This window comes from Eubalaena glacialis, chromosome 1 (genome assembly GCF_028564815.1).
Source record: "Eubalaena glacialis isolate mEubGla1 chromosome 1, mEubGla1.1.hap2.+ XY, whole genome shotgun sequence".
NCBI classification, from domain to species: Eukaryota; Metazoa; Chordata; class Mammalia; order Artiodactyla; family Balaenidae; genus Eubalaena; species Eubalaena glacialis.
The window spans coordinates 236189460-236216505 of record NC_083716.1 but is presented as its reverse complement, the minus strand read 5'-3'; the positions used below and the strand labels follow the sequence as shown (position 1 = coordinate 236216505).

Sequence of the window (27046 nt, the reverse complement as noted above, 5' to 3'; positions counted from 1 at the left end):
TAATATACGAGAGCAAGGAACTTCCCCGGAGGCGGCAGGGTGAACGTGGCCCTATGTTTCTGTGCTACATCAGTCCCGTGCCATCCTTCAAGGTGACGCCCTCTCCCCCATCATACTGCCAAAGGGCTCAAGGCACAGTTGCCCCCTTTTCTTTTTCACCTAAGGTGTCACGATCTGGTTTACTATGTTTGGCCACCACGTTGAAGGTGGCCGAAGTCTGAAGCAGCCAGAAACCATGACGACGGCAAATCGGGTGATGTACTAAAATGACGGGCCTGGCCACCAGGCAAAAAAAAAAAAAGTCTCAGGGCGTTTCATGAGTCAGTCTGTGCTCCCAAATCAGCAGCGGCGGTCAGGATTGACCTCTGCAAAGCGCCCGGGTCTGGGATTTGGAAAGTCACCCCCTGCGTTGCCACAGCCTGTTCCTCTGGGTGGGCAAAAGTAGGGTCAGATCTAAATCGTGCTTTCCAGTAACAAGGAATCACATGCCTCTTTCCCCCTCTAATATGCTTTTATCCCCCCCTTCTTGATTTTAATAAGCAAATTGTACCACCATCTTATTCTGATATGCTCCTTTTTAGAAGCTGTATATCACATTAATGGAAGTGTTTACTGCTGGGAATATTTCCCGTGTACAATGATCTGTAACCCTCTTATCTCAACTAGTTGCATATTATTAGTTCACATCCAGTTCAATTTATAAATTAACAGAGGTGCCATTTGTCTGTACAGAAATCAATGCATATTTATGAACTTCTTTTATTCAAATAGATTTTCAACACATCTCATCTAAAGACAGAATACAGAAGCCTGTGTGACTTGGGCAACACGGCCCCAGAGTGACTGAGACCCAAGACACCCACCTTGGCAAAAGGACACAAACTATCTCTCAGGTTTGGGCAAAAATAGCCTTTTACGCATTTACTTAGTTCACTAAATGTGCTCAAAATGCTGTCGTTAGCTGAATTCGTGATTTCCTTTTGAACTTCCAAGTCACTCTTATTTATTTTTTCCATTTTGTTTTTGCGCCAAGGAGACTGCAGTCAAATAATACTCGGCAACTGATTTCCTCTCTTTGGACTGAAAAATTAAACAGATACTAAATTATGACAGTGAATTTAGAAAGGAGGGCTCCAAGGGCTTGAAAGAACATGTCTGGGATAATATGATGCTTCTAAGAGTATTGCAATCACATCGTGGCAATCATCAGAGCGTGCTGTGTAACTACCTCCTTGGCTAATATGCTTTCTTCTCGGTGATGACTAATCATGTTCTATTAAACAGCGGTAATGCTGGAAGAACTCAACTATACGAGTGTAATGAAGCCAGTATTCTCCCTGGACAGATTAGCTACAACTGATTTGACACATACCATCATAGGGGCTTCAAACCTGACAAACTCTGCTTGCTTCTGATTTATGCCGTCAAGCTCCTCGGAGAAGAGATGAAACCCAAGTGTTCCGTCTGGTAGAGGTGAAATGTACTGATGTGCTGAACTGCCAGTTAAGGAGAGTTACCCCTTCTCCTGGCTGCGCGCCTCCCCTCCCCCATGTCCCGTCCCTTGTGCCACGCTCTGTCTCCCGGCCACCGGAGGGACCAGGACCAGGTAGCCGTGTGCTACCATCAACGAACCCAGGCCCGCCGGTCGCTCCTGTGTGTTGATCAGGGGAGTTTATGCAAAGGAATCAATGCTGCAGCCTCCAGGCCTCCTCTTCGCCCCTTGAGGACCCATCCGGGTTTTGTGATTTCGCTTGGCTTGAGGGGGGGTGGAGGCATGGGGGGTTGGCTGGGGACCACCAGGAGGAGTGAGGGGACGCGACGGGACTCACGTGGCGTGATCCCTGAGGGCGCGCGGGAGGCTGCAGGCACCGCCGGTCCTCAGATGATGGTGGGCACCCTCCCGCCGCTGTTGTTCCGGTTATTGTTCTTCCTGGACAGGTTGGGGGTGGCCATGAGCACGAAGCGCTCGTCGGGGCAGCCGTACTGCAGCAGGACGTCGGTGCACTCCTGGCTGGAGGCCTGCCGCGCGTAGGCCAGCGCCGTGTTCCCATGCGCGTCGCGGGCCATCACGTCCACCCCGTACTGCGGAGGCAACAGAACCGCGTTAGGCTCATGGGAGGGAGGGGACAGGGCGCCTTGTTCAACCCCGCAGGCAGCTGGGGCAGATGCGGACCCCAGGACGCGCTACCGGGAACCCGCGGGGGAGACCAGCGTCCAGTGTCCCTGCCCCCGTCCCCCCTACCCCCGCCAGGTGTATTCTTTTCAGAAAAGAACGTGCTTTCTGCATCGAAAAGCCCCTCCCCTGTGCAACAGAAACGGACCAAGGATAACTCTAGTTTTGCTACCTCTATTTTGACTTTCCAACTATAAACACAAAAAATGATCACTCTTTTGATCTCACAGGCGATTCATTTTCATTGTAGGAAATACATAGGTAATACATAAGAGCACAAGAAGAAAAAATCATGTATAATCTCGCTATTCAGAGATAATCTTGGTTAATCTCTCAGCGGATTTCCTTCTAATGGTTTTTCTTTGAATCTAAACGCATATATGAATAACTGAGATAAAACTTGCACAAATGATTTGTATCTTTTTTTTTTTTTACTGAACTTGGTGCTCTGATCATTTTCTCAGATCATTAAAAGTTATTCAAAAGCATGACATATAATAGCCATAGAATATTCCTCCATATGAACATAACTCAGTTACTCTGTCCTCGGTAGCTACACATTGTGTTTTTTTTTTTTTTTTATTATTTAAAAAAAAAAATTTATTTATTTATTTTGGCTGTGCCGGGTCTTCGTTGTGGCATGCAGGATCTTTTTTTTTTTTTGGTTGCGGCATGCGGACTCTTAGTTGTGGCATGAATGTGGGGATAGAATCCTGACCAGGGATTGAACCCAGGCCCCCTGCATTGGGAGTGCGGAGTCTCACCCACTGGACCACCAGGAAGTCCCTACACATAGTGTTTTAAAGTTGTCATTGGTCTAAATAGTGCTGTGATGTACATCCTCATATTGAATCTTTCTCAGGATCTCTGATTGTCAGAGTGATGACTAGAAGGGGTAATATGAGATTAAATTACACAAATATATTTAAGCTTCTGGCTCTTGAGAAAGGGTGGACCGATGTCCACTTCTTCCACCACCATGGATGGGAGTCTCATCTCTCGTCTTCAGGAAGCATTAACATTAAAGGAACTCTTGGCCAATTTGAGGGGAAAGATGGCACGCAATTTGTTAATGGAACGAACTGTGTTCCCCCAAACTTCATATGTTGAAGTCCCAACATAGGAATGTGCCTGTATTTGGAGACAGGGCCTTTAAAGAGATAATTAAGATTAACTGAGGTCATATGGGTGGGGCCCTAATCGAATATGACCTGTGTCCTTATAAGAAGAGAAAAAGACAGCAGGGATGCATGTACACACAGAGGAAAGGCCCTGTGAAGACACAGAGTGAAGTCTGCAAGCCAAGGAGAGAGGCCTCAGGGAAAAAAGACCCTGCCCTCACCTTGACCTTGGACTTGGACTTCTGGCCTCCAGAACTGTGAGAAAATAAATTTCTGTTGTTTAACCACCCGAGTGTGTAGTGTTTTGTCAGGGCAGCCCCAGCAGACTCATATGCAACTGCTAACATGACGCTGAACACTGAGTGATTCTGATACCTGTGTATCTAATTCTCCCATCACACCCATCCCAAGAGTCAGCTAAAAATATGTAGAAACTGGCATCGTTCTCAGCTGTGCTGGACAGAGCCATCGCCTGCCCCTGGGGTTGGGAACAGAAGAGCCCCCAGCAGGTGACCCACCTCTGCACAGTGTCCCCCTACTGGTGAGCACACACCTCCCCTCCCTACCCAGGACCCTCTCAATGGGCAGCTTTCTGCCACCCTTCGAATGGGGACCTGCTGTGGCCGAGGACCCCAAAGGCATGCAGGCAGCGGCCAGGCAGCGGGTGTGGGCTTCTCAGAAGCAGCTCCTGGCTGGCACTGTCATTTTCTCCCTTTCTTCTCCCCATTCAAGCTGCGTGGCAAATGCTTCAATAGAGATTAAAAAGATAACTTTCCCCAGTGGAAATTAATCGGAAGAGTCCAGAAGAAGCCCTTTGACAAACTCCGACCACATCAAATCTCAAAGTCTAGGGTCCAGCATTTTTGTGTTATGTGAACGAAAAATCCAAAGGTGTGGCAATGGGAAAACCACATAAACCGTTCAGTTTATATCCTCTCTCTCCCCCCCTTCCCCACAAAACGATGATGGGAGTCTTTTGTCAAAGCAACAAGAGGGACATCACCAACTATGCTTGACCCAAGGCGGGGGGTCATCCCAAAGATGAACTCGGCAGAAACACTAGCAAATGCTGTGCAAAGTGGACCACTGTGCCCGCGTAAGGAGACTTCATTCCTCCCTTTTAAACTGGTGCTCTGTGTGTGCCCTCACACAGCTGGGCTGAAAGGGAGCCCCCCACCCCAAACCCTAAATTCCCTATTACTAACGCTTCCCACTTCCAGGCGGGCAACGATAGCCTTCTCCCAGAATGATGCCCGCGGAGCAGCGCTAAGTGCCCGCCGCGACTCGGCTCCCAGCCGAGGGCACGTGGGCGACCTACCCAGATGAGGAGCTGGGCCAGGACCACATTGCCCTTCCGGCAGGCCAGGTGCAGTGCCGTGCGGCCGTCCCCCTCCCCGCAGGTCTCGTTCACTTCGTCCCGGGAGCCATGCGCCAGCAGCAAGATGACCATCCGCAGGTCCTCGTCGGCGGTGGCCCGCAGCAGGTGCTGGCCCAGGGACAGCTCCGTGCACGACAGCGGGGCCAGGAAGAGCTTCTGCTCGTACTTGGCCCGGATCCACCGCTCCTTCTCTTCCCTGCAAGAGTCACCAGACAGGCGAGGTCACGATCGCGCGGGAGAACCGAGGCTGCACCCCTCTGCCCAGCCACCACCGTGTGGTGCGTGGTCCGGAGGCGTCCAGGGGGCGGTGACAAGTGTCTTCACCCGGCACCAGGAAGCCCCCCTCCGGGGAAAGGCTTCCCTACAGTGTACAAAGTGGGCCCCCACCAGGAGTACCACCTGGGCACCTGTTAGAGATGCAGGTTCTCAGGCCCCGTCCCAGCCCCCAGAATCAGAAGCCCTGGGATGTGTTTTAACCAGCCCTGCAGGGGATTCTGACGCCCTAAGGTGTGAGAACCAGGGATCGGCCTTGAGCTCTCATGGGATTTCTTGTGCTTTTTGTGGCCCCAGAAGAATCACCCTGCTGCCCGGGGTCCCGCCCAACGCAGGATGGATGCCACAGGCCCGGAGGCCCGATCCACTTTAAACAGCCACAGTCAGAGCCAGGATTACAGACCACTTGGCTGGAGTCCAGGGGGCAGGGTGGCCAGCGGGCTCTCCCACCTGGTGTGACCTCGAGGGCTTAGTTCTCAACCTCATCGGCCGGGGAGGGGGTGTGTGTGAGCTCGGGGGTCTTATACACACTCCCGTAGAAGAAAATGTTGCTACAGACCACATATGAAAAGGCAGTGAATCCAATGGGGAAAAGGGATGCAAGCGAAGTTCGTGACCCTGCTCGACTCTGTTAGCTCTCGGGATACCTGGGGGAGCCTCGGTGAGGGCGTCAACAACTCCTTCAACACAAAGAGCAGCCGGGTGGGTTTTCGAGGGAAAGTGGGCTGGGGCCCAGCCTAGGAGGCCAGGCAGGTGGGTTAGGGTGCAGAGGGCAGGAGGACATGGGGAGGGAAGGTGTGAGGCACGATGAGCATGGCAGCTGGTGCCCCTCCCCCAAGAGCATGACCCCATCGGGGTGGGAGTGACAACAGGCCCCCTCTCTGGGGCCCAGAGAGGACAGGATGTTGCCTGAGACATCTGGAAGGAGGGCTGGGGAAGGGAGGAGGGGGCAGGATGGGAAGAGGAGCTGAAGAAAGAGAGAAGAAGAAACCAACAGCAAGGTGTGTTCATATTGACTGGAAGGAGAAGACCCCGGGCCGTCTACTCCTGCACTTGGGCCGCTAATGGTGGATTTGGGTGTTGCCTCTTCTAATAAAGGTGAAAACCACTGAAAACAACTCAGTAATCCTCAAGACTGCAGCACTGCTAGGGGGAAAAAAGTGTGGGGGGGAAATGCAAAAGACAGAAGTGAGATTTCACAAGTAGCTCTTGAAATGAGAGAGTCTGGGAACAGAATGAGGCCGGGGCAGGGAGTGGGGTAGGGGGAGTGGGGTGGGGGAACTTAGGCCGGACAGATGCTTTTTTTTTGTTTTGATGTGGACAATTTTTTAAAAGTCTTTATTGAATTTGTTACAATATTGCTTCTGTTTTATGGCCGCGAGGCATGTGGGATCCTAGCTCCCCCACCAGGGATTGAACCTGCACCCCCTGCAGTGGAAGGCAAAGTCTTAACCACTGGACCGCCAGGGAAGTCTCCGGACGGATACTCTTTGATGAGGCTGATGAAAGAAGAAACAGAAGCCCTAGAGATAAGAAGTGACTGTAATCACCCCCAGAGACGTACATATACACTGATCCACAATTGCCCTCTCCTAAAACTCAGCATTTTCTCCGGGGGAGTCAGGAGGGTACATAGCTACAAACCACACAGAGGAATCACCTGGGGCCTCCGCTAGACTGGAGAAAGAAAACTCGTTACCCGTGACATTTTTCCTTTCCAAGTACAGAATAAAGGCCCTGTTTACACCTTTTACCCGTGTTTACATTTCTCCTAGTGATCTAGTGTCGGGTTAGCCCTAATCTGTTTCTAAATACTTAGGCAAACATTTTCTTCCAGGAGTAAATCTGGATTAGTTTTGCTTCACTTCCTGGTCCGTACGAGGGACCCCCGAGCGACCCCCCGACCCTTTTCATTAGGCGATTTCCAGGGCGAGCACGTGGCCGCCGCTGAGAACTCACACCAGCACCCACGGCTCGGAGGCCGGCTGCGCGCCGTCCCTGACTTGGGCCAAAACACAAGCACAAAAGCGCCGGCAACACCTTGGAAATACCGGAAGGGGTGAAAGACAAAAAAAAACCCAGGACGGGCCGTGCTTTTCGTGTTATTTAGAAACCTTATTTAAAATGTATTAAACATATGTTGATGCATTTCATAAATCGCCGAAGAGCAAAACGTGAATTAAATGAAAAGGGACAGTAGTGGGGGAGATACAGCCAGATTTTCAAGTTCCAATCTGCTATAATTCTCATTTTTTGGTAGGCATTAAAATCAGACCTCTTTTACTCTGCTCCGGTTGATTTTAATACTCATTGCCAAGTCATTCAGGGATAAACCAGAGGACGGAACATGGTAGCTATAGTCCTAACTGCAATTATTCCATTTTCGTTTTAATATTCGAAGACCCCAGCCAAAGAACGAGGTCAGACCCCCAGCTTCTAGCTCCTCTCCCGTGGTCAGTGTGTTCTCTTGGGGAACGCCCCACCCCAAGCTCAGCTGAATTCACTGAACTCGGCATGTGTCTGAACGATGAGTGCATTTAAGCTGTTCTTTGCTTTTAAAAATCAGTGTCGTTCGCAATACGTAATAAAGGCGGGTCCAGGTTTCGTGGGGCTGAAGACACATACCATTTGGGGAGCCTTCTTTAAGAGGAAGACTCTGAGATTATGTATGTGAAATGAGGAACAGGGAGAAGGGCCTGGGGCTTGGGCTTCCTTGGCTTGGAGCGGGGTGATGATTATTTGTAAGGGTTTCAGAACCTCCAACAACTCAAATACAGAAAACAGGCTTGATACTGGGAACCGTCCCCAAGCGATGCTGCAAGGAGACAAAACCAGTGAAAGCCTCTAGGCAGCCTTCTCGTTGGGGTCCACCTCTCCCAGCCCCACATCCACATGGCCCCTCACCTCCACCAAGGGCGCCCCCAGATCTGTTCAATGCATGGTTTTTATTATCTGACAGGACCACGGCTCTTCACCAAAACTTCTTGTGTTATTTAAAAATAAGCATTCGATGCCGGCTTCTGGGTCCTGCAGGACGGTGATGTTTCAGTGTTTTTTTTTCAGACACCAGGAGGCCGGAGAGCAAAGGAAGGCGGACCACTGGGCCTTGAGTCTGTGTCAGGCGTGCTGCTTCTCCACAGCTGAAATCCAGCTGGAAGGAACAGGGGATTCAGGAACGCTTCCGTTTTGTGGGAGCTAATTCAGCAACCCCCATGCGTGCATCAGCGCTTAATATTAGTTACAGCCTATGTCCTGTGGTCAGTGTCCACGCTAACAAACTAGGAGGAAAGCTTAATTCTGATGCTTCCTGCAGCGGCCAGAGGGAGGGAGAAGAGAATCCACACTGAGCTAAAAGGCTGCAGTTTTCGGCCTTGGAGAGGCTGGCGTTTATGTGCTTGCTTTGTTCTTCTTTGTGGTGCAGACTTTTGCAACTTCAGTCACTTCTTGGGTCCTCGTTTTCTCACCTGTAAAACGGGCACAGTGACGTCTACAGCAGGCAAGGTGGTTTTGGAATTTGAAGTCACGTGTTCGGATGATGTGCTGGCCGTCCACAGTGGTCGCCTGACAAATGGCAGCCGTGGGTGTCGTGATGCTGGAAGAGCATAACATCTCTCAAGATTCGCATTGCTATCATGCACACAAGCGCTCCCCATGGGGGTGGCGCGGGTGACGAGGTGGTGTTGGTGGCAGGGGGGTGGGGCCTGACACTCCCGCTGGGTGGGCGAGGGGACCCTGGCCAGAGGCCTTGACAAACCCATGGGTGTCTTGTGGGGCTCCCCCTCCAGAGTGCAGAAGGACCTGAGACACTGGGGTGAGGAGCCCTCAGCAAATTCAAACGACCCCATAGCTGTCAGGACCACTGGGGCCAAGTCTGGTTGGCCTCTGCCCGTGGCCTTGAGGCATCTAAAGCCTTCCTGGATGTTATGGACTGAACTGTGTCCCCCCCAAATTCATGTGCTGAAGCCCTACCCCACCCAATGTGACTGTATTTGAAGATAGAGCATTTAGGAAGTAATCGAGGTTGACTGAGGTCACGGTCCTGGTCCGTATAAGAAGGAGAAGAGACAGCTGGGATCTCTTTCTCCTCGTGCACAGAGGAGAGGACACAGCCGGTAGGTGGGTCTGCAGGCCAGGAAGAGGCCTCAACAGAAAGCAACCCTGCCGACACCCTGACCTTGGACTTTCAGCCTCCGGAGCTGTGAGAAAATAAACTTCTATCATTTAACCCCTCCACCTCCTCTACCCCCGTCTATGGTATTTTGTTATGGCAGCTGGTCTGACTAATACACTGGACAGCCACGTGGTCCATTGTTTCCACTTGGTTTCTGTGCCAACAGTTACCGTGTGAAAGATGGATGCTCTGACAATGATTCCTTTTCTGCGAGAATATTCTGTCTAAAACCATTCGCCCCAAGAAACCATGATGCCAAAGCACAGATACCCTAATGGTGACTCTGACGTCCCAATCTTGCTTCTGGGATTCCCGGCTTGTCTCGGCCCAGCCTTTCTTCTTCCGCAAGGAAGGCCAGTTCAAGAGCAGCGTAGCTGGCAGTAGATCACCTCACCTCATTCCAGTCCCCTGGAGGCCCGCGGCTCACAGCCTCCCTTAGCTAATGAGCTAAAAAATGAATTATTGGCACGGCCGGCCATCAGCAGAAAGGAGGAGGCCCGGCTCCTCATTTGAGCCCTGTGCTGACACACCTTTAAATAAATCAACTGCACGGGACCAGGGAAAATGAGAGAACGGGCCACTAATCAGAAGAAAGACACCAACCCAATCCCCCCAAAGACAAAGACAAGATACAATCGAAGGCACAATAGTAAATATTTTCTCTCCTTCTTGCCTAAGATGAAACCCCTTCTAGGTAGCCGTCCATGCCCTCTGGGCCCAGGAAACCGCCTGGTGTGTGAGCCTGGGGCCCAGGTCTCGGAAGCTGTGAGTCCAGGGTCCTGTGGGGTCTGCCGGGCTCAGCTGGTCTGCTAGGCCTGCAGCCTGACAGATGAGACTTTGCCACACTTGACCTTGACGGGTGTTGACTCGGCCAAGGCCCCACCAAAGGTGATCCCTGGGGCACACCTCACCTGCAACCGCAGATTTAGTGCTGCCAAATGGAATCAACTGCCAGCGCCAGTAAATACTGCGAGGCCCCACTGAGGAGGTGCCGCCTCCAAGCCGCAGGAGCGCTTACCGTGATGGTGCTGCTGGTGACGGTGACGATGGTGACAACAGTGACCGGCTTTGTTGACGATTCCTGGCCCCGGAACACCCTCCATGTTCTCATGAGTGACCTACATGTCGAATGCTGAACACCATGCATGTGTGACAGCAGAATTGTGGCCATGTTTTGGGAAATCATGACATAAAGGAAAGGCTTCAGGAAAAGAGATGGGTCATTTTTTTTTTTTTTTAAAGTAAGCGGTACCTTATTTTATTTTTATTTATTTATTTATTTATTTTTGGCTGTGTTGGGTCTTCGTTTCTGCGCGAGGGCTTTCTCTAGTTGCGGCGAGCGGGGGCCACTCTTCATCGCGGTGCGCGGGCCTCTCACTATCGCGGCCTCTCTTGTTGCAGAGCACAGGCTCCAGACGCGCAGGCTCAGTAGTTGTGGCTCACGGGCCCAGTTGCTCCGCGGCATGTGGGATCTTCCCAGACCAGGGCTCGAACCCGTGTCCCCTGCATCGGCAGGCAGAGTCTCAGCCACTGCGCCACGAGGGAAGCCCCGATGGGTCATTTTTGTGGCAAGCTTCAGAAGATGGGGAAAAGGGTGCAGTCTGGAATTGACGAATACGGCTTTTCCTTTTTTTTTTTTTTTCCAACATCTTTATTGGAGTATAATTGCTTTACAATGGTGTGTTAGTTTCTGCTTTATAACAAAGTGAATCAGTTATACATATACATATGTTCCCATATCTCTTCCCTCTTGCATCTCCCTCTCTCCCACCCCTCTAGGTGGTCACAAAGCACCGAGCTGATCTCCCTGTGCTATGCGGTTGCTTCCCACTAGCTATCTATTTTACGTTTGGTAGTGTATATATGTCCATGCCACTTTCTCACCCTGTCACATCTCACCCCTCCCCCTCCCCATATCCTCAAGTCCATTCTCTAGTAGGTCTGTGTCTTTTTTTCTCCCCTCTGTTTTATTTATTTATTTATTTATTTATTTATTTATTTATTTATTTATGGCTGTGTTGGGTCTTCGTTTCGTGCGAGGGCTTTCTCTAGTTGCGGCAAGCGGGGGCCACTCTTCATCGCCGTGCATGGGCCTCTCACTATCGTGGCCTCTCTTGCCGCGGAGCACAGGCTCCAGACGCGCAGGCTCAGCAGTTGTGGCTCACGGGCCCAGTTGCTCCGCGGCATGTGGGATCCTCCCAGACCAGGGCCCGAACCCGTGTCCCCCGCATTGGCAGGCAGACTCTCAACCACTGTGCCACCAGAGAAGCCCAGGTCTGTGTCTTTATTCCCGTCTTGCCACTAGGTTCTTCATGACCTTTTTTTTTTTTTTCCTTAGATTCCATATATATGTGTTAGCATACTGTATTTGTTTTTCTCTTTCTGACTTACTTCACTCTGTTCCTTTTTTGAATTAGGACGGCCGGATGCCAAGACCTGAGGAATCCCACACCATCCAGGCTGACAGGGCTGTGGACGGACGCGGCCCCAGCTGGGGACTGGGGATCAGGCCCCCAGACGGCGCTGGGCTTCAAGACCGGCCTGCGGACCGGCTGCAGCTCCTCTCTGGAGAAGGACGGATGTTGGGCTCTCCCAGGCCGTGGGGACCGGACGGAGAGGGCGGGAGGGCTCTCTAGTCCACGCGTGCCTGAATGTGAGCGAGGCTGCCTCTGGTCCCCTCCTGTCCACTGTGGTGCCAGCAACTCCCGGGGCCTATTAATATAAACCAGGTGACGCTCACACGTCGAGGACGGCTAACTCAGACCATGACAGAATCAAGGTTAGTGTCGAGAAGAGAAGAGGAGGGGTCAGAAATGAGCATTTACGTTTGTAGAAGAAAACGTGGGAGTTCAGGGTTGTGGGGAGGTAGAGCTTTATTCCAATCTCTGTGGCCACGACCCACATGTGGGCTGGGCTGGGTTCCATCGTGAGTCCCGGGGACCAGTCCTGGTGCGAGGGCCGCTGTGCCAGGCACTGGAAGACCACTGTGGTGCTCAGCTCTGGGGAAACACGTGGGTCAGTGGCGAGCCAGGTGAGGTCTGTGGGCATCCAGGAGCCAAGGATGCCACTGGGGCAAGACCAGCCACGTGACAGCATTGTACCTGATTACAGTGGGGACAAAGACAGCAACCCATTGTGAGGGTTTATCTGCCCTCAAGTAACTGAAGGGTGTCACGGGAAGGGTTGGGTGTCCCTAGCACTTCAGCCTGCCTGATACGGGAACCATCGCCTTCTTAGCCCAGTGAGCAGAAAAGCCGCAGCGGGATGCCTTGGCCATGTGAATTGACTAGGATGTTGTCCTCAACAATGTTTGCTGTTTTTTTGGCGGGCGGGGGGGGGGGATTTAGGTATTTTTCTTTCTGTCTTTTTTTTTTTTAATTTTTATTGGAGTACAGTTGATTCACAATGTTGTGTTAGTTTCAGGTGTACAGCACAGTGAATCCATTATGCATACACCCATATCCACTCCTTTTTAGATTCTTATCCCATAGAGGTCATTACAGAGTGCTGAGAAAAGTTCCCTGTGCTGTACAGTAGGTCCTTATTAGTTATCTGTTTTATATATAGTACTGTGTATATGTCGATCTCTGTTTGCAGTTTTATAGTAAACTTTAAGCCTTTCTCATCCTTCCTTGACCTTTATTTACCATTCGGCATGAGCCAAGCAATGGGCACGCGGTGATCGACCATGGACAGGTCACTGTTAAAATAGCTGGACTCCGTTACACACACTAGGAAAATCCCCAGTAGCATCAGAACTAATGTTTATTAAGTACTTCTGATGTGTTAGCCGCTGGGCCGAGTAATTATCTGGTTTCATTCTGACAACACCTGGTGGGGTAGGTCCTGCCATCATTCCCCCACATTTTAGAAGGTGAAGAAGGTCTTGCTGGGTCCCCGACCTGTGACGGCCGAGCAGCTGTCCCCGGTGGTCACTGCCTGAGCTCTTCCTCCGGGCTCTGCCACCTCCCGAATAAGGAAACTTGATCCCATCCGGAAGGGCATCGCCTGGGTTGTGGGATTCCAGCTGAGTCCCCAGCACTCCGCCCGCCCGTTCTCTTCAACCATCTCACCACGTGGTTACGGGTCAAGTGTGAGTCGCTTTGGAGAATCTAGAGCTGTACCACCCTGGGGGAAGCATGAGCCACGCACAGGTGTTTAAATTAATCCAGATAAAACAACAAGTCCCGCTCCTTTAGACGCGTCACACAGGTAAAGTACTCAGTGGCGCCAGGGCTGGCGGCGGCTGTCTCGGGCAGTGTAGATGATCTAGAGCGTCTCTTGACTGGATCTAGAACTTCTCCATCCTTGCAGAGGACAGTGCTGCTCTAGACAACCTGTCTAGATCAGCAGGAGGGAGGGTTTTTCTCTCCCATTGTTTTTCTTACCAAAATTATTTGGGAATAACAATAAATGCAGAATGAAGAGAAAGGAAATCACCAATGTGTGTGGGGGAGACTGAGTGGAACGGAAGCCAATGCAGATGCCATCACTCAGGACAGCAGCCTCTCTAGGCAGCCAGGTCCCGGGGGGCACCTGTCACCGTTGGTGGCCATGATGTCACTGGAGCACCGCAAATGCGTGCTGTCAGTGAGGAGCAAAGGGCAGGGCGGGTCTCAAAGACCCTTCGGGAAAGCTGAGGCTGAGTTGGAGCCGCACGAGACCCGGGCCACCCCCCTTAGAGAAACGCTGTCTTGATGCGGTCGGTGGCCCCTCCTCTGTCCACTGGAGGGCTACAAGGATGCAGCCACACTCAGCTGCCACCAGCTGTGTTTGGGGTCTGGCAGGGAGGGCCCAGCAGGCGGCCAAGGGTAACAAGGTTAATGCGCTGGATTCCCAGCAAAGACCATTTTAGCAAATAACCACAATGCTTCTGATTGGCTTTCAGCACTGTTTTGTGGTCCCCAGGAGCAGACCCGGGAGCCACGACCAGATATTCCCTGGGTCCTCAAGGGGCCCATCATGGAGGCAGGATGGATGATATTTTGGGGGGGACGTGAGGAGTGGTCAGCCTTCCCATCTCCACAAACGAGGCTTTCTCTGGCTAAGACACTGGGCAGGAATGGCCTCTCCCAAAAGCTCCCTCAGTGTCCAGTCTAATGTGTTCATTTTGATGGGAGACCCTCCTCCCGAATGTTACGAAAGGCCAAGAACTTTTGGGGTGCTTATCACACTGCTTCTTCCAGAAACATCTTTTTTCTTTCCCCCTCAGGGGGTGCGAAAGGATTTTTCAACAGTGACTTTATTTATTTATTTGGCCGCCCCGCGCGGCATGTGGGATCTTAGTTCCCTGACCAGGGATCGAACCCGCGCCCCCTGCATTGGAAGTGTGGAGCCTTAACCACTGGACCTCTAGGGAAGTCTCTCAACAGTGATTTTAAAGGAGACTTTGTAGCAAAGTATACCGGAGTGGAGGAATGTCCTCAGGGATGAGGAGGAGAAACTGGAGGAGACCTGCACGGCTTTAAATGGTGACCCAAGAGGCCAGGAAGAGGAAAGAAAGCGCTAGCTAGCAGCAAGGAATTTCCCAAGTGTCTTTCGGCCTCAAGCAAAACAGGAACTGGGAGGGGAGGCATGGTAGAGGGGGCTGGAACAATATGTTAGGAAAACAGAGGGGCTTCCTCTCTCTGCAGGGGAAGACCCCGGCCCACTGCGAGCCCCGGCACGCATGCTTTCTCCCCCGGCCGCGTTGCCAAGGGGGCCGGCCTCGGGATGGGGGAGGGCAGCCAACAAAGACTGATGGCTATTTATTCCTTAATTACCGAAAGCTTTTAAGAAACTGGCCACTGTAAATCCCACATGCAGAGAACAGGAGGCAATGGACAAGGATTTATGCTCACGGGGCAAAGACAAAATAAATATCCTGCCTGACTTCGGATCAATATTATGAGTGTTTTTGCCAACCTGCAGGGTGCTTTATGAGCTCGGAGGAACAGAACAGGATCATTATTAATTAAATAAAGTCAACTGCATTAGGCTGATTACTTCGGCGAGTCACAGTTAAGTGTGCCAGGTAGCAGGGGCTCGGGGCAGGTGGGCAGATTCCGGCCCCGGCAGCCCAGGAGTGAGAGTCTGTGCTCAGGTGGAGGCCCCGCACCGTCCCAGAAGGTGAGCGTAAGGGCGCTGGTCTCCCCCCACACCTTAGTCCGAGGTCCTGGTGGAGGCCTGGGGCCCGCGTGGCTTTGTTGTCATGAGCACCGGGCATCTCCCAGCACCTGCCTGTTTGGAACCTGACCGGGCTGAGTGGGAATATATCCCAGGATACAAGCAGTGACGCAAATGCAACATCACCCCTCTAAAGATCTGAGGCAACCTAGGAGGATTTTGCTTCGGAACCTCAAAGCAGGAATAAAGGAGATGTCAGGCTGAGTCACCGGCTCGCGCTGGCCTGGATGTGAGGAGGCATTAGATGAATTAATGCACAAAACCCGGTTCAAGTTCCACAACCTGTTAGGTGCCTGCGATGTGCCGGTGCTCGCAGGGAAAAAGAGACCTGGGCCTTTCGGGGAGCGGGGCTGCACTCATCCTCTCCGCGACCTCGGTTTCCCCTCTGGAGAGGCTGGTTCTGAAGTTCAAGGCCCCCAGGAGCATCCACTTGGGAGGTAAATGATGGATGGAAGGTGCTCGCTGCCCCCCTGGGACTGGGTGAGCCCCGCACAGTTGGGCCAGACATCCCCCTGCTTACCGGGTCTGTGCAACGGAATGCCTCCGCTGAGCTTTCCGTCTGGACAAATACATCTGTACATCGAGTAGCACCGAGGGCAGCCACCCACTCATAGCTTTCAACCACCTTGTTTGGGACCAGCTCAACCTCGGGCCACTCCCAGACGAGGCAGAGATGCAGCCGAGGGGCCTCTCCAGTGGATGCTGTCCTGCTGCCACCAGCACCGTGACCCACAGAGGTGGAATCACTGCCCCGGCAAGCGGCTCAGAGAGTCTCCCTCACCCACTGGCCTGCTGCGAGCGACCTGCACTGCTTTCTCAGGCTCCGCTCATGGGAAATTCATTCCAGAATGAAAGAACCTGCTGCATTTATTTGCTGGTCCCTGGAATCACAGCCCCCAGAGCCCACCCATGTCAACCCTGTAACTGTCCACTCAGGAGGCCACCAGGTTAGAAAAGGTGGGTATGGGTCAAGGGAAGGCAGGGCAGGGGTGGAGGGCTGTCTTCCGGGTGCAACGGACAGAGATGGGGGCAGTGGACAGGGAACCCAGAGGCCGGTGTAGGCGGCAGGTGGAGTGGGGAGGAAGCAGAGTGGGGGTGCTGAGAGCAATTTAGAGAAAGTCTTAACTCTTAGGGGAATCATTTTCGGAAGCAGGTTATGCCAGTAGAAAAAGGCAGAACATCAGATTGTTCCAGAAGCAGCTGAAATATTTTCAACATTTTTTTCAATTTTTAAAATTTTCAATGTTTTTTATTTTCAATATTTTTATTGAAAATATTTTTTATTTTGAAGTTTTCACTATTTCCCCCTATTTTCTAATCTATCGTAAAATAAGACAAGAAGACATAGGAAGTTAAGGGGAAACACGGCCACAACACCCCTCCTCCACTCACAGACTCTCTTCTTGTCTCTCTGCTTCCTCCTTGTCATTTCCACTCACAGACACAAGTCATCTCGTTGGAATTTTAGCACAGACGCCTTTATTGTTACGTGCAAAGCTAGTCTGATAAATTAAGTTTGTGAGTTAGTTTGCAAATTGAGTGTGTGTTTTTACATAGTAACCCTAGCCAAGCTGCAGGAGCCACACACACACTGGATGTTTCTGTAGTTCAACATTAGAAAAAAGGCGGACAACTGTTTTAAAGCATAAATCCCGATAAATCTGTGCCAAGTGAGAGGGAGCCTGAGCCAGTCAAGTGAGGCGGTCCTAGATTCTGCGTAATGTGGCATGAAACGGGACGCACCTCGGCGGCACTCTCGACAGCCCTGTTGGTAGGACCCCCATCACAGCGAATTAAGTTCACCATAACAGTGGCTGATGGGATCGGCTTTGGAACATATCACATCATAAACAGATAAGGGAAGAGAAATGGCCCTTTTCCTCCACTCAGAATACTGTAAAATGGATATAAGCCTTTGCTGGGTGTGCACCAGTGCCCTTTAAACACCAGGGAGCAAAAACTCCACAGCTCTGCTTAAAAGAAAAATCGAGCGACAGGATGGAGTGGGGCAGAGGGCCAAGCATGACCCGGTGGCTGCTGGCTAAGTGGTCATTAAACACAGAGAGAGAGAGAGAGAGAGGAGGGAGAGAGAGAGAGAGAGAGAGAGAGAGAGGCTATAGGTTATGGAGTGGTGACACATTTGGAAAGCAATGGAGAGTTTTGAGTAGGTTTCTAGTAAAAACTGCCAAGTGGCTTTAAGAACTACAGTCTTTGGTAATATTATTATTTTTTAAGACACAAGATGATTGATTTTAAACAATAAAGAATCATCTTAATGTAGATTTCCTTTTAATTTTTTCTGGGGGTGGGTGCGCACAGGGGATTGGAAGAATCACATGGTTCCTCAATGGCAAAACAAACAAAACAATAACAACAACAACAAAACAGATTTTAAAAGAGGAAAAGCATTCCAGAGGGTTTGCAAATGGATAAGGGCATTTAAAACAACTTTGGGTGTTATTTTTTTTCAAAATATGAAAACACAGAAACGTGCTGAAAGATGCTAATATGATTAGGGGTCAGCTGGACTGACACATTCCTTACAGTGGGGATGACTTGCCAGCAGCCAGTCACACGGGCCAAGATGAATTCCGTTCCAATTTAATGACAACTGCAATTTTAGTAGAGACCCTCTTAGAGAAAACCCAACAAATGAAGAATGCTAGTTTTTCATTCTCAACTAATCTTAAATGTTAAAAATATCAGACCCAAATCTGCACATCCACTAGGTAGTATTGTTTTCTAAATTTGGTTCTGAAGGGGTGGGGCTGATCACAAGAATGATTCATCAGGAGTGTACACGTGAATTCTCTGGAGTAAGGAAAGCATTTACTATGAAAGAAGCTAAAGCTAAATTTTTTCCTTAAAAGCACCAAACTTCTATCTAACGGGATCAGAAGGCAGAAACTGGTCAGATGTTTTATTTTGCACAATTGACACACAGTTTAACTTGCCCAATGGCATTGTCTTTGATATTAGGACATTAAAACATTAATGGCGACACTCGAGTCTATCTGCTCCGTTTTTTCCTGGAGAGGGAATCTTAGCACAGTGGCATGAAGAAGACCTCAGGGGTTCACTAGCCCGATGCTGGCTTCATCTGGGTGCAAGCTCTGCAGCTGGACCCTGAGCTCAGAAGGGGCCTGTGCTTGGTGTAATGGTCTAAGGGTGCTGTCTTCAAATTCCTGATAATTACTGGACAAGGGCTGCACAGTTTCATTCTCTACTGAGCCCCATAAATTCTCTAGCTGGCCCAGGACAGGACAGTTGCTTTCAAGTATCAGTTGGTGGCAAAGCTGTCGCCAATCCACTGTAGTGAGGTTTCCATAAAGCTAGATTTTTATATTTTTAAGGCAGGCCTTTTTCTGATGCTACATTCTTTCTGCCTTCTGGATGCTAACATGTCCTTTCACGAAATCATGGTGATAGTAAATGATTTATTTAATTTCCTAACTTGGCAAAGTTAAGAACCAGCTACTACCGCATATCTATCCCCCAAATATATTTTACAACCTGACGTAACTGGGAAGTCCCATCAGCCCAGTCCCTTTCTGCGGATGGTTTTGTCCAAGGCGGGACCGCTCGCTGGGGCAGCCAGGAGACCAGGGCGAGTCTCTGCTCTCAAGCCCATGCTCTGGGCTTTCCAATCTGTCCTTGTGCGTGAGGATGTTTGAGAGACTTTAAAAAGGCTTTTAGAAAAAAAGCATTTCATCGAGACAGCCAACACTCCATTTTAAATGTGTCAAAAATCCAGACCCTGGGAAAATAGTATGGAGGCGCCTCAAAAAACTAAACAGAATGACTGCAGGATCCAGCAATTCCAATTCTGGGTTTATAGCCAGAAGAACTGAAAGGGATATTTGTACACCTGTGTTCACGGCATTACTCACAATAGCCAAGAGGTGCAACTCAAAGGTTCATCGACAGATGAACAAAATGTAGTCTATCTATGCAGTGGAATATTATTCAGCCTTAAAAATGAAGGGAATTCTGATATTGGCTGCAACATTTATGAACCTTGAGGACATGATGCTAAGTGAAATAAGTCAGTTGCACGCAAAAAATATTGTATGATTCCTCTTACATGAGGTCCTGAGAGTGGTCAAATTCATAGCGGCAGAAGGTAGAAGGGTGGCTGTCAAGGACTCGGGGAGAGGGGATGGGAGTTACTGTTAAATTGGGACAGAGTTTCAGTTTGGGAAGATGAAAAAGTTTTGGAGAGAATGGTGGTGATGGCTGCATGACAATGTGAATGTACTTACTGCCACTGGACTGTACACTTAACATTGACTAAAACGGTAAATTTGATGTTATATGTATTTTACCACAATTAAAGATAAAATCCAGAATCGGAATGCTCTCTTGTTCCCTCACACAGATACCACTGTGTGAGTCTCCGACATTTCATGCCTGCCTTTTGATGGCTCATACTACTATACTCCAGGACCTCAAAAATAATATAACATTATTATTGCTAATATGTGGTCTATATTCGGTTTTCCCCAAATGATCCCAAAATGTCCTCTAGAGTTGAATTTTTCTTCCAATTCAGAAGTCAGTCAGTGAAGATGCGATGCACTTGGTCACCCCATTTCTTTCATCTCCTCTAATCTAACAAACAGTTCCCTCCCCTTTTTGGTCTTTCATTATATTGATTGTTTCAAGGACTCCAAGCTATTTCTGCGGTAGAAGGTCCCCCACCCTGTTTTGTCTGATTTGATCCAGGTCACATATTTCTGTTGCGGATACTACACAGGTGGCACGTTCTTCTCTGTCACATCAGGAGGTGCAGACTGGGGGGTGGTCCCAAGGCCAAGTCTGAGCACAGGGTTAAAGCAGGGCCCCTGGCCCTGTCCTCTCTCTGGAAACTTCTTCCTCTTAAAACTAACAAGTGATCTGGGGGTGGATACCTCGAGCTGGTGAATCTCCTGTTCCTCTAAGACCTTTCCCCCCCAAGTGCTGTGGCATCACTTGATGATCGCTGATCAATTATCACATTCTCAGTTACAAGACAGAGCTTTTCCGATTCTCTCATTCTTTCTGTTTATTAGCTGGCATCTTCTATAAAGAAGAGGTACCCCCCTGTCCCTTTCTGGAGTATCACTGTAGATTCTTAGACTTTAAAAAACTAAGTGTGTCATATAAACTATTATCGACATTATGCTTTTTGATTCTTAAATTGTTCCAGTTTGGCCAGTGGGAGCCCCTGTGTGCTGTGTGCTGTTCTATCCGACACGTCACCCTTACGCCCTGTCGGCCTCTTGCTTTCTGGCACAGCAGGATGTCCAAGGTCCATCCTACTTTCTCAGATCTGGAATAAGCTGTTTCCTTAAGGAGTCCTGATTCTTTTTTACGGAAGCCACCATTGATTTTGCTTTGTTTTTATAACTTAAAATTTGAGATAATTGTAGATTCACATGTAGTTAGAAGAAATACCGAGAGATCCCATGCACACCTTACCTAGTGTCCCCCAATGGTAGCATATTGAAAAACTACAGCACAATATAACAATCAAGATATCTTGCTATCAATACAATCCAGCCATCATGTTCAGATTTCCCATTTTACTTGTAGTTGTTCATATTTGTGTATATGGATTTAGTTCTATGCAATCTCATTACAGGTTAAGTTTCTGTATCTACCTCCATGGTCAAGATTAGGTAGCATCTTGAAAAACTACAGCACAATATAACAGTCAAGATATCTTGCTATCGATACAATCCAGCCATCGCGTTCAGATTTCCCATTTTACTTGCAGTTCGTAATCGTGTGTATGGATTTAGTTCTATGCAATCTCATTAAAGGTAAGTTTCCATATCTACCTCCACAGTCAAGATAAGGAGCATCTCCCTTACAAGGGTCCCTCTGGCTGCCCTTTTATAACCATACCCACCTCCCTCCTGCCCATTCTCTGCATCTCTTACCCCCTGGCAAACACTTGTCTGTTCCGTGTCTATAATTTTGCCATTTCGAGAATGTTTTGTAAATGGAATCATGTGGCCTGTAGTCTTTGGGGCTGGGCTTTATTCACTCAGTGTAATTCTCTGATGACCCATCCAAGCTGTTGTGTGTATCACTGCTCACTCCTTTGCATTGTTGAGTACTATTCCATGGCACGGATGTGTCCCAGCTTGCTTAACCGGATCACCCACTGAAGGACGTCTCCTATTCTGGGCTGTTACAAATAAAACCGCGTGAACATTCATTAAAAGGTCTTTGTGTGAACGTAAGCCTTCCTTCTCTGGGATGAATGCCATGGGGTACAGCTGCTGCCGGGTCATGTGGGACTTGTGTGTTTCGTTCTAGAAGAAATTGCCCACCTGTTTTCCAGAGTAGAAGAAATCAATTTTTCAAAACAAGAATTGATAAAAACCAATTCCATTATGAAAGAGGCACTGTGAGGGCCCTTATGATTTAGAGGGACGTGATATCCCTGCATCAGAACATGGTACCCTGGGGGCCCGGGGCCACTGCAGCCTCTGTCTTCATCCCCTCCGACACTCCTGGGCAGACTGAGGGGCACAGATTAGCTTCAGGAATTTGATGGGACAGAAAAATGAGTAGAGACACACCAATGTGGGGGGGGGGAGGTGTGGGTAGAAAGCACGGCTGAAGAGGTGGCACGTGGGGATCAAAAAGGGGGTTCACACGTACATCGACAAGCGAGGATTGAGTTTACACGGTGGTCAGTGAGAAAATGTGCAGCCCCGTCTCTGCTACTTTCCAGTAGAAAAAAAGGGATGAAAATAACACAGGTCTGAACAACCGAGAGCACATTGCAGACGCGCCTCCTGCACACCGCCGTCCCCAGTTCTTGGCTCCAACTGGGGCCTCTGGCTCGCCTGGAAAAGCCGTGTCTACGTTTCCACACCTCTCTCCCGCCCCTTCCCAGTCTCTCCAGGGCACATTTGGAAATTATTTTAAAAGATAAAATGCCTCTAATCTGTTACCCATTAGAAGAAACATGTGAATATTATTTTCTAATTTGTGACTCTTGAGTGTGTGTCTCAAACACCAGAGAGAAGTAATTGAAATAATTATGTCTGATCCTGCATATTTCTATTATGCTCCCGAAATAAGAGGGTGGATGTGTCCTCTTTGCGTGATATGCCCAGGGGTTGAAAGTATCCCTGAGAACATCAAAGCGCTGGACAAGAACGGCCACAAAACTGCAATTTCTACCCAGCCCGGCGGTGGCCTGAGCAGCTGGGGCCCTGGGGCAGGCAACGGCTGAGTGGAGAAGTGGGGGGCAGTGGGGCTTCCCGGTAAATACAGGCTCTTCCCTGCAACCCACCTGCCCCAAACTCCCCTACCCAAGTGACTAATTTGCTGCTGGAGCCCTGCAGTATGAGGCATAAGCCTGATTTATAACATGAGCGGCGTGGATTTTTTTTTTTAAACCCAGTTACAGTGCGACTTGAGTGACTAACTCCTGAAAATTGGTAATTTCTTGGTGGTTAACAGTAGAAGGTCCACCAATGAGAGGCGAGGCCCGCTAATAAATTTATAGGGCGTTATATGCCAATTAGACCTCGTCAGCCATTCAAAAGGCAGGGACGCCAATCAGGTTATCATTCCACAAATGCACCCTTTATCACCGACACTCTTGCAATTCAATCCCTCTTTATATGTAGGAAAAGCAGCATATTAATGCTGACTGTACAGGAATCTGTAATTTTCAGACGGCCCTTCTGGTTAAACCACCTCCCTTTTCTTCTATGCAAACTCCTCTTTGTTCTCCAGTGGGAAACAAGGACTTGACATGAGCATGAAATCTACATAGAACAAATTCATTCCAGACTCTGGGTTTCCCCACCAGACACGGGCCCTCAGGGGAACCGCAGGGTTTACTGGTATCACTATGTTATTATTTAGTCAGGCACCACTTAGTCATATGCTAGCACCCAAGGCCTAGTGGGCATTCATCTCCACCTCGTGGTCACTGGACAGTACATCTGCTGGAACACAGTCCTGGCGACTGGGGGACCAGGAGGCACAGAGGTAAATACGCCCTTTTCGGAACAGTGAGGAAACATGTAGACCTGCCCAGGGAAACAGCATGGAAGTTTGCTCTTTGCATTAAAGCAGTTGACTGGACTGACTTTAATTTTGTATGTTTTCTTGGAAGGAAAAAAAAAATTCACAGAAGTGCACGCTCTCTGAGAAAAAGCCAGCTGTGTGGAAACGTACAAAGTGTACTTGGCTGCTGCCGCCCGCATCACCGGTCTGGCTTGCACCCTCTCCTCCTGGACACTTCCTGCTCTGCACAGCACCCCAAGTACGGTCTCCACCCCTCCTTTTTCCATTCCCTCAAGGGATGAATGTCAGCTCCCTTCCACCTCTATACTTTGAAACATAGAATCCTTCTTCCCCTTGCTTGAAGTGAGTTCTTTGAATCTGATTTGATTACCACCATCATCTAATGCCCTATTAAGCGTTCATTCTTTCAAGAAATGTCAGTCGAGCACTCACTACGAGTGAGGTACCGCACTGTGTCAGGTTCTGGGCTACAGGTGAATAGAGGCAGACAAGATAAACAAATACATCCCAATGGGAAAAGAACTACCTTTGTGGTATAGGCTGTGGTAACGTGATTCACAGGAGCCAACACACTGCATAAGAGAGAGAATCAATGTGTTCTTCGTTTCCAACTACATGGACAGCCCTGGATTTAGTTTACTAAATTTAAAGTGTAGCTAAACCCAGATGAAAAAGGAACCCTATTTCCTGCAGCTTAAGAACACAAAATGCATCAGTAAATGTTAGAGCATCTACAATCGGTGGGCAGCCTGTGAATCACTCAAACAAATACTTAAGTTCACAGAGGCACCAACCTCACGATATACCTACCATCCACTAACCCAAGAGTAAAGGCAGGCTCTTGGGACACGCCAGCCCACTGACATGCGTACCAGAAGCGGCTGGTGTTTCAAGATGGTGTCACAGAGAGTGGCAACACCAGGCCCAGACTCCACACGTGTCCTTGCTTAATGGGCCTTTTGGTTTTCCAGCAGAGCTGGAGTCAGAGACTCCTTCACAGCACTGTCCAAAGAGACCTAATTCCCTGCATAGGAGATCAAAATATGCCACTCAGGCAGAAGGATTATTTTGAACTGAAGATATCTGAGAGTCAACAAATGCAGGAAAAGGCTTTCTCTGAGCTACCTGTACCTGCCTACAAACAGATCCTCCATAAATAAGAGCTCAATGGCTGTAAATCCCCTCCCTGGGAGTTTCATCGACCAGGGAGGAGGGACTCTTAGCCCAGGAGCGATGAGAAGTTGGCACCACACCCATATAAACTTCGTCACAAGCTATCACGGTTCTCATCTAGTCTCCTAAGGGCCCAGTGATCTTTCCTAAAAGTTGTTTGTTTTCCCATAAGCGGCCTTTCTCCCCTTCCCTTTCTGTTATGAAGACGGTTAGTATATAAGCTCTCAAATCTCACCATCCTTTTGGTATTCACTTCTTTCTTGGATGCCCCCATGCATGTAAAATTAAAAATTAATAAACTTGTATGCCTTTTCTCTTGTCATTCTGTCTGTTGTCAATTTAATTCACAGGCCCCCAGATACTGAACCTAAGAGGGTAAAGGAAATGTGTTATCTCCCCTGACAACACCCCCCCTGCCCCCAACTGCTTGTGGAGGGGATAACTCTCTGGCAAGGCTGGGACCCAGGAGAGGGTGACCAGCATGGGTGAAGTCCAAAATGAAAGGACACTGGAGTAGCTCCCCACCTTTCTGGAAATGACAGTTAAGGAGGCTGAGGGTCTCTCTTGCTCCAGCGGGGAATCCTGCCCAATCAGCACATCAACAAACTGGACAACCAGGCCTTTCTGACCCGTCCCTCAGGCCAGGGGACACAGAGCGTGTCTCACATGCCTTCCCTAACCCTGGCCGGGGCTTGGTGCTGATGTTTTATCTGACTTGCCATGTACAGTCACTTGTCTTCTGTGAAGGCTGACCAGCCCTCAAGGTCTCTGCACACCTTCAAGCTTCTAGAAGGGGGATCTCAACCACACAAATACCCCCTCCCCACAAAGATGGCTGTCCTCCCACCTCCGGCCAGAGCCCATTCTGGAGTCCTGGATAATGATCAATCAGTCTGGGTTCACTGAAGCCCACCTCCTCCCCTGATCTGGTCCTTCCTGGACAAAGAGGACGGCTATGTCTCTGTTGTCACCTAACAGAAGATGCCCCGTAACTGCCTTAACAGACTTCCCACTGCACCACAGGTTCACAGAAGAAAGCCTTTACAGATGCCAGGTGATCATGCTATGACGCCCCGGAGGATCCCTGTCCAGAACCTCACACTGGTCCTGTCCCAACTCCCCACCCCCGACCCCCTTTTCAGCAGGAACCGTGGGGGGCAGGGCAGGCTCTGGGGAAGACGTGGGGTGGACTCCTGAGCCACGCCAAGGAGGATGTGTCACCAGGTGAAAGGGCGATGCTCCGGAAGGGTGCCCTTCGCTCTCCTGGTGGTCTTCCTTGGAGGGGGTGTCGGGGTGCAGACGGACACTCCCACCTGGGCTCCCTCACACTCCCATTTCGCCCCTAAACAGCAACGAACGCCCCGTCCCCTGATGGGCTCCATAATGAGAAGCGCTGTCAATCACAGCTCCATTAGCCGGGACAGACTTTCACTTCCTGAAACAATTTATTGGATTCCCAGAAGCAAACGGGCCTTCTTCCTTTTCAGCTCTGTTTTTAGGGAGCTATTCAGAGGGAGTGTGTGTCCCTTCTGTTCCTGCTGAGCGGCCTTTGTTTCCTTCATTTACTCATGAAGACAGTTTCCTGAGTTTACCTACCTCCTCTGTCCTGGGTTTCCCGAGTATTTGCCAAAACTTTTCCCCCCACTGGTTCAGTGGCTACACAAAACCCACCAGCTGTTTCCAGCTACTGAACCAGGGAGGGAGCCATGAATTTTATTTGCAGATTTTTGGAGGGGGCAGGGCAGGGGGTGGGGGAGGGGAGAGGGGAGGCACATACTTGAAGAAATTAAACTCGGGCAAAGAAATAAAGAAACGAGGCTAAAGAATGGAAGGCAGACGATGCGCCTAAGCTAGAACTCTGGGGTCCCGGCCCTCCCTCACTCTCCCATTTCCAACGAAGAATTCTATAAAGAATAAAGATGCCCGAGCTGAAACTGTACCTTAAGAAGATTTACAATTTTTGGACCATGTTCACACTTACAAGATCTATGTTACGAGTGACAAAGTCTGACTGTGATAGAATTTCCAACTGTTTAAAAAACCTACATGACCTACAAGAAAAGTGCTGCCCAAAGGGCTTCAAAGGTCAGTGTCTCTCCCAGTTATGAGCAGAAAGAGAGGATTCAAAATTACATAAAATAATATTTTTCTTCTACTGCGCTTCTTAAAGAATAATATACACCTTGCAACTGCACTTGAGCCGGGAAGCCCTATCCTTGAAGCATAAATCAGTTTAACTTTTAACCTGGGAAAATAGGCTGAAGGAAGCAGTTATGTCTTGCCTCTGAGAACTGCACGTCAACAGTAAATCGGGGGGCACATGAGTGCCACTGAGATCCGATCAGGGTAGAATTATGCAGCCATGTAAGAAATAATATCTATTAGGCTAATGTAATCACTGAATATTTTACAGATGAATTAGAATTTAGAATCCAATTATTTCCAACATTTGGACTGTCAGAGCCTGTTTCTAAGCGGGAGGAAGAAAAAAAAGGGGGGGGGGAGATGAGGGCAGGTTTTAAAGATGCAGTGACTGGGATGGACCCTCTCCT

At 49.5% G+C, this 27046-nt stretch overlaps 1 protein-coding gene across 3 annotated transcripts in view; it reads right to left on the bottom strand.

The window, feature by feature from the left end:
- Positions 1-591: 591 nt before the first annotated feature.
- Positions 592-27046, bottom strand: part of AGAP1 (ArfGAP with GTPase domain, ankyrin repeat and PH domain 1) — a 543249-nt gene continuing 516794 nt past the window's right edge. For all 3 annotated transcript variants that reach the window (XM_061188805.1, XM_061188822.1, XM_061188813.1), the window contains 2 exons: positions 4613-4868; positions 592-2082 (listed from right to left, as the gene is read on the bottom strand). In XM_061188805.1, coding sequence (XP_061044788.1) covers positions 1879-2082; positions 4613-4868 — 460 coding nt within the window. In that variant the 3' untranslated portion in view covers positions 592-1878. The remainder of the gene's footprint in view (positions 2083-4612; positions 4869-27046) is intronic.